General features: G+C 41.4%; 1 protein-coding gene across 1 annotated transcript; it reads right to left on the bottom strand.

The window, feature by feature from the left end:
- Positions 1 to 1,622: 1,622 nt before the first annotated feature.
- Positions 1,623 to 4,642, bottom strand: LOC147615250 (metacaspase-5-like). Its single transcript, XM_086779315.1, has 2 exons — positions 4,128 to 4,642; positions 1,623 to 2,994 (listed from the first exon to the last, which is right to left on the bottom strand). The coding sequence occupies exons 1-2, from the start codon at positions 4,471 to 4,473 to the stop codon at positions 1,904 to 1,906; spliced, it is 1,437 nt and encodes a 478-aa protein (XP_086635441.1). The 5' UTR covers positions 4,474 to 4,642; the 3' UTR covers positions 1,623 to 1,903.
- Positions 4,643 to 10,553: the final 5,911 nt, after the last annotated feature.

Here is a 10,553-nt window from a genome sequence, read left to right as displayed (position 1 = left end):
CTCACAATAAAAGTATACTCAGGACATCTAAAAGAGATTCAATAGGGATTCATGCAAACCTACCACCACTCCTATGGAAGCAAACTTGAAGCTTGAGAAAGATGATGGGTCAAAGATGGCTGATGAAAAGATGTATAGACAACTAGTTGGAGGTTTTATTTACCTCACAACATTGCAAGACTAGATATCTCACTCTCTATTGAGTGTTGTGCATCAATTCATCCAAGAACCTAGGTAATCTCATTGGTTGGCCAGCCAAGATGATTCTCACCAAGTATATCAAGGGTACATTTGATCATGGATTGATTTATGAATCTAACTCTTCCATGAAGTTGTTTGCATGATTGAGCTCAAAACATAGAAGTTATAAGGTCTACATCAAGATATTGTTTCTCACTTGGAAGTGGTATGATCAGTTGGTCAAGCAAGAAATAACCCATAGTTGCACTTTCATTAACTGAAGCTGAATATAGAGGGGCACCCAATGTGAAATGTGAAATGTGAAATCATATAGTTGAGAAGGACGCTTAAAGACATTATCATTAAAATTGCAGGTCCCACAAAAGTCTTTTTCATCATTTATCCAGCATTTACCTTGCCAACAATCCAGTTTTGCATGCCAAGATAAAATATATTGAGGTTTACTATTATTTCACAAGGGAGAAGGTCATGGATGGATAAGTGAACCTAATTAATTTCTTCACTCACCAACAAGTTGCAGACATCTTCACAAAACCCCTCAGCCCACCATTATAACTTCAGTATGCTAAAAAAGAAGCTTGGTGTTGAGTAAGTACATTGATGTATTGGAGGGGGGGTGTTCAAGTTAGGCACTTACATTAGGAACTTTCATAGAACTTTTTTCATAGCTTTTAGCACATGATAGGACCTCAGATTAAGGTTCAACTCCTACCACATTTTTTTACCTCACTTGGCAACATAGTAGAATCACCTATACTTAACATGGTAACATGGTAACATGTTACTCACTTGGTAACATGGTAGAATCACCTATACTTAACATGGTAACATGGTAATATGTTACTCACTTGGTAACATGGTAGAATCCCCTATACTTAAATCTATGGCTAGTTGATTGCTCTCACCAAAATCATTGGAAGTAAACTCCTACATTCCAACAAGCTATAACGTGCACCAAACCCACTTTTTGAACAACTAGAATCTCTCAAACAATGTTGAATTTGAAGATGGTCAAAACTAGAAAGTTACAGCCAATCACATGGACTATCATCCTACAAAGCCTCATTAGCACCAGCATGATAATATAGTTACAAACAATCATAGTTATGTAGTGATTTTAGGATCTCACTTACCACCAATCAAAGCTCAAAGTTCTATATATACCCAATGTAAGCTGTTGTGATTAGAGTGACTGATACAAAGATAGAAAGGTGTATTAAGGATTGATCACTCTCGCCTTTTCCATCACTGCCACCTCTACATTTTTCGTAACTCTCCTCTTACAGCTCTCGTCTACTATGGGGACCTATTTCCAGAATTATTACAACACCCTTGGTATTAAGAATGCTGCTACTTGTTGGCATGCATGGGCACGCACAATCACATCTACATCTACCAATTGAAAGTGAGTCCACAATTGCCCTCAATGAAACCTCAATTCATATGCAACTTGTTTAAAGAGTTGAAGGTTTAAGATGTACAAAAACACCTCAATAGATTAGGGCCTTCTTGTCGCTACAAGCGTACAGAGAAGGCCTACAAGCAAGCCAATGAGCGTGTAGCTCAACTAGTAGAGCGGTAAAGTTCCATGATGAGGACCCGGGTTCGATGCCTAGGGACTACACGACGGCGGCACACATTGCACACAAATCCACCTTCCCAACAAACCCCAAAAAAAAAAAAAAAAGGAAAAGAAAGAGGCCTAGCAAATGAAGACGGCGTCGGCGTTTTCGTCGGTGCAGTAGAGACCAGGCTGTTGGGAGAAGCCCTGCCCGGCCAAAAGGCGGCGAGCCTCGGTGACCATATGGCGGTTGGTGATGGGTTGGCCCGGCTCGGCAGAGGCGATGATGGACTGGATGGCGTTGCTGAGGGCGCCGTAGGCGTGAGAGGCGTCGCCGCCCGGGTTAGCGTCGGCGGAGGTCTGGTCCGACTGGCAGCCGCTAACAAGGATGCCCATGTCCGCGGCCCGGCGGGTGCCTTTCACGCCGGCGTAGGCAGACTGGGGCCGGGCGCCCGGCGTCTGGAGGGCGGGCTGGGCGTAGGCGTCGCTGTCGTCGCTCTGGTTCAGGTTTTGCTGCAGGAAATGGGTGGCGAGGGAGCCCACCGTGTTCATGAAGCCGCCGTCACCGCCACCGCTATCTCCACCTTGCAATCTTCCCATCATCACCTGCACAAATTTCTTCACCTTGGAGCTGGAGTCTTCTCCAAACATGTCATACAGAGCAGGCCTAATGCTGCCCACTTCAATATCTTGCCGCCCAGTTCTTTCCCTTAATATCTCCATTAGCGTCTCTAATGACAAGGCCTTGTTCTTAACCTTCAGATGACCACCTCCCCCATAACCAGAATCATGAGGACGGCCATAATCCCCTCCTCCATAGCCAGCCTCATTGTCATAATCACCTCCATAACCACCACCCTCGTTATCATTACCTCCTCCATACCCACCACCCTCATTACCATAATCACCTCCATAATGACGTTGTTTGCGAGCTTGATTATGGTGCCCTAACCCCATTGCATCCCTCACACTATCACTCTCCCACACTTGCTTGAGACCCTGTTTCAACAACCCTCCCCAGCTACCATCACCACCACCCTCCTCACTATCCCCCCCATAGCCCCGCTTCGCGCCGCCATCCTCCACCGCATGCGCCTTCCCGTGTGGCTCAAAACTGTCCCCTATCTGCTCTTTCTCATGAGCTATCAAACCCCCACTGTGGCAAGAGTCTGAGACTATGGTTAGTGTCACCCCCCTTGGTACCTCGTCCACCAACTCACGGAAATCCTCATCTGCAACACAAGTCAAAAAACATGTTCAGACCAGTCATTCACATAATTCCCCAATTAATCTTAAACTCATCACATTTACGGAGATTTGAGATTATTAATCACATCCCAAATCATATTTAGATATATCTGGAGACCAGAGGTCAGAGCTTAACAACAGCATTCCAATATGGCACATTTGGTGCATGGAGTGCAGCAAGACATAGTGATGCTCCCGACGGAGTTTATATCCATCTGGTTGGACCTCCTGCATACTCTCTGGAGCCATTGGTAGTGCCTCCAGGACAGCTCACAGATCAGGCAGGAGTGCCATGCAATCTTTCTCTGCACATGAAGCCTGGGACCCTTCCTCACGCTCGCACCACTTCGCACAATGCCCTCCCCCCCCCTCCTCTCTCATCCCTTCCCTTTCCTCCCTAGGAGACGCACAAAAACACACATGTGCGCACACACACACACACACACACACATGCACACGTGCACACACACATGCTTGCACGCATGCACAATATTATAGTCAACTTCTGAGAGCAGCCAGGTACCACTTCCTAGAGAGCTGCCTCCAGGGCAGCTCACAGATCAGCCAGGAGTGCCATGTAATCTTTCTCTGCACATGGAGCCTGGGACACTTCCTCAGGCTCGCACCACTTGGCACTATGCGCCCCCCCCCCCCCCCCCCCCCCCCCCTCTTCTGCTCTTCCTCTCTTCCCTTCCCTTTTCTCAACACACACACACACACACACCCCATGTTATCTCCATCAGAGACATACAAACACATGCACACGCATACGCACATGCACACGCACGCGCACGCGCACGCGCACGCGCACGCGCACGCAATCGTGCACACATGCGTGATATTGTGGTCAACTTCTGGGAGCAGCTAGGGACCACTCCCCGGGGTTTGAGTAGCTGGTACCTACCCTTATGCAGATTTTAAAAAATCTACTAATAGAAGGACATCCTAGCTTTAAAAGTATCACAAATGTTAAGCCAAACCATAAGAAGGCACTATTAAGGAAGTGTTAAGGCCCTTCATAACACACAGGTAGAAACTACTGAACTGTAGATCTCACAAACAATGGCAAAGGTTAGAGAAAATTAGAGATGTAAGCATGTGGATTAGGGAGGATTACCGTTAATGAGGTTCATGTCACAAGGGACGATGCATTCATCGTAGCCAGTGTCATCAATTTCACCAGTTTCTGCAGGCAAGCGGGTGCCATGGCCACTGAAGTGGAAGAACAGCACATCTCCGGGCTGAGCCTCGGAGATTAGATCATGGAGAGCCCTCTTGATGTTAGCTCCAGTGGGCTCTGTGTACTGATTATCGGTGTCAATTAGCACCTTAATATCTTGCTCATCGAACCCAAATCTCTCAATTAAGGCCTTGTGCATCCTCGACACATCATTAACACAGCCATGCAGCTCAGCCTTAGTGCCAGGATAATTGCACCCCACCAAAACTGCCTTCTTTGCCATTCTATGAAGCTAAGGCGGATTGAAAAACAGATTAAATCCAGTAATTTGCTGCTAATGCTAAATTCGAAGATCGTGTACACTGCTAAGATTATAGCTTAGGCTAATTGAGTAAATAACTGAGCAAATAACTGATTGAGCGTTACTATATAAGAGCTTCACACACGCCTACGAATCCGCGTTAGCTCCGCACGATTTTATCACAAACAAAGTTGTCGGTGCTTCGGATCAACACCTTTATTGTTGGTTCTTAAAGTAAGGCCTGCCACTTCCAAGTTGTCACCATGTAATTGGTTTCAAGGGATGATCTTTTGGCCCTCACACTATTATAAGGGATGCCCCCCCCCCCCTCCAAATTGTATAATAATGTCATTCATTTTATAAACTAGAGTATGTATTAGTAAGAGGCTGCCTTTAGTTTCCTTGAGTACTTAAGGATAAGTTCCTTTAGTACTTAAGGCTAAGTTCCTTAGCTTGCTTAAGGATATCCACGAGTGATAGCTCAATGGTTCTAACACTCGCCTCCCAACATGAAGACGCAAGGTTTCCAAACATGGCATTGTAATTCACTATCCTTTCTCCTCGAATAAATAAAGGATATCCACACACACACACACACACACATAGAGGAGCCTCTATGAAAACAAGTTTCAAATTCTCACACTTATGTGTGTGTCTCTTAGAAAAAAACTAAAGACATCAATGTAGCCTACCACATGGATGCTAACGAAAGAACCTACATTTGCATGAGTGTCTGTGTGTGTGTGTGTGTGTGTGTGAGAGAGAGAGAGAGAGAGAGAGAGAGAGAGGTTTTTTAATGTCGTAGCAACTATGCCAAGAGAGAGACGATAGGGAAGGATAAAGAAAAAGGATATGAGCATAATAATAAGATTTTTTTATTTTAATATTTTTTAATTATTCCATATTTCAAAATTCGGTATACATATCAGAAAAGCAAACTGATAAGTTTATAATCTACAAGGAAAGCCTCTTTTTCAATCTTGTCTGAAGGTCACTTTCCATAATGCTTTCACTTCTATTTCAATTCACTTTACATCTCCTTTACATTAAGAAAAGCATTTAGAAATCGTATTTTTACGAGAAGCATTCATCACTAGAATATTTATGACAAGCACTCTCTATAGCTCAGGTTCACTTCACATCAAGAAACACATTCATAAATCAAATGTTTATGACACTATCAAGAGACTCAACAGTGAAGACAAACAAGTTAGTGTTCACAGCTATAACCATATAACTTGTAATTTTAAAACTACTTAATTCTTCACTTTGTAGAGCAAATAAAAAACTATTTTATCTTGAATTCTATGAATACACAATGAAATCATTTTATGTCCAATGTGTATAGTTGGCATTTTGAAATAGGCTCTTGAATAATTGTACAATTTCACCTTGTACTAGAGCCTAGTAGAATGAGGGTGGTTAACTCTTTGGATATACAACTGGATTAGCCACTCTACCATTTTAATTATAGAACACATCTAGTAGACTTCTTGTAAGCTTGTGGCCTAAACGCCCTATAATTTTTATAATTAGCTTTGCCCATGCATAGAAAAATTTCTTATCAAGTGGCCTTCAGCCTCCAATATATAGTTACTTTCTCACCTCAAAGTTATTTTAAGTTGCGAAAAGATAATTATGTAATTTTTAGTAGAAACTTTATATAAAAGTGTATTTGTTTCTCAAATATCATTATTCCTTGTGGCCTTATTTTTCTCCACAAGTTATGATTTATGATTTCTTAATAGCTATAGTGAGTTTAAAAATGATAATTGTCATAGGCGCATCACTACTTGGTTTAAGTATATGTATTAAGAAAAAAATGATGATTGTTAAAAGAGACACATCACTACTTGGTTTAAGTACATGTATTTAAGAAAAAAAATGTAGTGATTGTAAAATGACAAAGAAAAGTCATGAATAGAGTAATATGTGAAAGAAAACGATGCCATATCTATCTAAATAGTTAGTGAAGTTATTATGGAGCCCATGTCACTTTAAAGTCTTGAAAAAAAACATATCTTTCTATTAAACAATAGAATGTCATAAATTAGGCCTCTAGGGTCTCTTTCTCTTGTCTAAGAAATAATTTAGTTTATTGCTTAATTTATATGTGCTATGTGATATCTGCCTAAGAAATAATTCTTTTTTTTGCTTAATTTATGTGTGCTATGTGAAGAGCTAAAGCTTTACATTGTTAGATGTTTGACAAAGTGAGATAAAAACATTGAGAACAAGAATATAAGACAAAAATAGGAGTGTTAAGTAGAGGATGGTGAGTTCTTCTCATCATGAGGTCTTATTCCATTCCTAGTCACACATGGGAATTTCACCAAGCTACACACACACCCAAGTAACACAAAGGGGTAGTACCCTTCCAAATATTGGCCACTTTATAGGTAGTGGACAAGCTGCGGGACAAACCCCACAACCCTTGTTGAAGCTTCTAGTTATTGTGATGTGGTTAGTCACAGTGCTTCTTTATTCTTCTTGTAATGCTCTTGAATGCCTTGTTAAAGCTACTAGTTATTGTGATGGTTAGTCACAAGGGGCTAAATGTGTAGTGTTTTCAATGCTTTGAGTTATGAATGATGCCTATGCATAGACAATGTTAACTATTGCAAAGAGAGGTAATCATCGTCGCTTCTTTATTCTTCTTCTAATGTTCTTGAATGCCTTTTGAAGTTGCCACTTATTGGGATGGTTAGTCACAAGGGGTTAAATATGCAGTGTTTCCAATGCTTTGAGTTATAGAGTCAATGTGGATGTTGGATCAAGCTACTATAAACAGTATCTATAAACAAATAGATATGGAGACAATGTGGATGTTCGATCAAGCTACTATAAACAGTATCTATAAACAAATAGATATGGAGACAATGTGGATGTTGGATCAAGCTACTATAAACAGGATCTATAAGCAAATAGATGCTCTCTCTCTCTCTCTCTCTCTCTCTCTCTCTCTCTCTAATGAAAAACCTTACCAAAGTAAGAATAGTTCTAATTACCCATATGAGAGTTTTGACTACCCTAAACCCTAATGAGTAAGCAAGAACTAATTGAGTTTCTAATCACTTTCTACACTAGCCCTAGCTGCCCTGATACCAAGTTAAAATTTGTGGGACTAGGGTGGATCATAGCAAGCAATAACCTCCATGATTAAAGACTAAGTAAACCACTTAAATAAGGATTAAAGAATACTAAATTAAGACTTGCTCAATTACTGGCATTATGATTATTTTTGGAATAGGGTTCGGGATACGCTCAAGTGGGGTCAGTGGCTCTACTCGACCACTTGCTCAAGTACTGGCTCTAGTTTAGCCTCCTACACCTTCCTTACAATGACTTGGGCTTGTTTCATTCGCTCTTTCTTGAACATGGGGTTGGGGTACTCTTTGAGGTTCTTTGGAATGTTTTCATAGTCAATGGGTTTCTTCTCTTAGGGAAGAGATGGTTTAAGTGGGAGATTTCCCATTATCTCCATGAGGGTGGAACTTATGAGCTATCTTATCTAAACCACTTTTGATAGTCACAAATTTATTGTCTTTGACAACTGATCGTGCATTGCAATTTTGCATGCTTTTCAAGGTTTTCTTCTTTTGGACCTTTGGTTTTGGCCCTTTAGTCTTTTCAAGGGACCTCAAGCTCTTGCATGTTGGCTTCAAGGGGCTAAAGCTGGAGCTTTCTGCTTCTTAACTACCTTGGATGGTTCCTTTACAACAGGTGCCCTCGTCTTGGTCTGGAGCCTTGTGATGGCATTATTGGGGGACTATATGTCAACCTCCATATCTATCCACCACATATCTCCACTCTTCATCCAGATACAAGAGTCTATGTCGGGATGTAGTAAATGAATAGCTGGCTGATCATGCTTACTCTCTCCCTCATCCATGCCAAGAGCATATAACTCATTGTAGAGAATGTCAAGGTAAGACTTGCGAGCCTCTAGCTGGCTTGCGATATCAATAGGTACCTACATAAGGGAATTATAACAAAAGAGCAAATTAGTTTGAAGAGGCCTATGTAAATATACACATGCAATCATGGACTTATGCAAAGAGGCCTATACTAAAGATCCTTATGCATAAGAGGTCTTTATGAATAAGGCCTTACATAAAGAGCCTTATATAAAGAGGCCTTATGCAAAGAGGATTTATGCATAAGGCATTATATAACACACATAAGGCCTATCCAAAGAGGCATATGCATTAAAGGCCTTATGCAAGTAGGCCTATGCATATGTCCTATACTTAAGAGCCTTATGGATTGTGTTGCTCCTTTGAGCCTTTGCCAAGGCTATCATCATGGACCGCACCTGGAGGTGGGTGGGATGCCCATGCGTGATGCACACCTTGACCTACACTTGCCATATGCCATGCATGGCTGGGAAGCATCGGGGGCTTTAGCCTATGTGGGCTTCTAGCTCTTAGAGCCCCAACCTAGGCCTGTGTGATTGGTTCTCACGTGGCCCCCGAGTTAATCAACCTAGGCCCAATTTTTTTTAAAAAATTGTTTCTCAATCTACATTTGTTTTTTTCATTTTCAGTTTAGAAAAAAAAATAGAGGGGGTTTAAAAATAAGGGGGGAGGAGGGGAAGGTGAGGGGAGTTGATTAAAATAAGGGGGGGACTCAATTAAAATAAGGGAGAGAGACTAATGTTAGTATATGAAAAAAATGGTTGGGGGGGAGGGGAGGGGATCTATTTCAATGGTGTGTGTGTGTGTGTGTGTTTGGTTCATGTTATGTGTGTGTGTGTGTGTGTGTGTGTGTGGTTCATGTTGTGTGTTTTGTGAGTGTGTGTTGTGTGTATGTGTGTGTTGTGTGTACATGTGTATGTTGTGTATGTGTGTTGAGTGTTGTGTGTGTATGCGTGTGGTGTGTGTGAGAGGGGATTTGTGTGTGTGTGTGTATGTGTGTGTGTGTGTGTGTGTGTGTGTGTGTGTGTGTGTGTTAGAGAGGGAGAGAGAGAGAGAGAGAGAGAGAGAGAGAGAGAGAGAGGAAGGGGGGTTTTTTGTACTATGTATATTGTTTTATTAAAAAAAATAAGTTTTCCAATCATTCTCAAGTAAATTTATCTATACTATTGATAGGGGGTATTTCATTATATTTGTACAAATAGGGTTTAAGGCTGCTGGCTTACGTTGTGAGCTTAGTGAGAAAAAAGGAGAAGAATTTCTTATTGTCCATCCATGAAGAAAGCATTGATGCCACACCGCCAACTTTACGTGTATGCTTCATTGAGTTTTTTTGTATATGTTTTTTTAAATTTTTTATTGTCCATCCACGAAGAAAGCATTGATGCCACTACCGCCAACTTTACTGGCATGCTTTATTGAGCTTTTTTTGTATATGTTTTTTTTAACTTTTTGTTTTGCATGAGAAGGGGGTTTTTTGCATTTATGTTTTTTATTTTTTTAAATTAAGGGGTATTGTGTTACATATGTACAAATTTGGTTTAAGGCTATTGGATTACCTTGTAAGCTCAATCAGAAAAGGTGGAGAATCACTTGTTGTTCCCATCCACACCAACGAAGAAAGCTTTCATGCCACCACCACCAACTTTATCGGTATGCTTGTTTGAGCTTTGGCTTTCTAGCTCATGTGTTGGTGGTGTGCTATGGTGCACGAGGTGGTTGTGGGACTGTGGTTACAGGTCGATGCTTGGGGTTACTTAGATGTGCCGCATAGAAGTTTATGCTCATCTTTCTTTGGGGTTTGATAGTGTAAATGATAATGGAGAGGTGTAGGGCCATTCCATTTGGTGATGCCTCTTGTTGCTAATAGATGCTTCCGACTCCTTCTTTGAAGGTAGTGTTGGCACATAAGTCGCAACAATGATAGCCACTGCTCTCCATTCCTTCTTAAGCTTTGGGGGTGGCATTAGGGGCATGGTTATAGGTCACTATTCCATCTTGGATTTGACATTTGATAGCAAACAATGGCTACTAGGTCTTTTTTTGGGCATCATACATAGCCAAGGTAAATGGTGGTTGCTAGGTCTTTGTTTGGGCATCATATATAGCCAAGATACTCTGGGGTATCCACTCCTTTTGGCTACCCAA

This window comes from Cibotium barometz, chromosome 40 (assembly GCF_041138505.1).
Source record: "Cibotium barometz isolate CiBa-2024 chromosome 40, ASM4113850v1, whole genome shotgun sequence".
Lineage (NCBI taxonomy): Eukaryota > Viridiplantae > Streptophyta > Polypodiopsida > Cyatheales > Cibotiaceae > Cibotium > Cibotium barometz.
This window is presented reverse-complemented; position numbering and strand designations above follow the sequence as displayed.

Excerpts from the sequence above, each read along its gene's own strand:
- LOC147615250 (XM_086779315.1), bottom strand. The coding sequence starts at position 4,473 with ATGGCAAAGAAGGCAGTTTTGGTGGGGTGCAATTATCCTGGCACTAAG. Across the intron at positions 2,995-4,127 it reads TGACATGAACCTCATTAACG|ATGAGGATTTCCGTGAGTTG; the intron begins GTAATCCTCCCT and ends CTTGTGTTGCAG.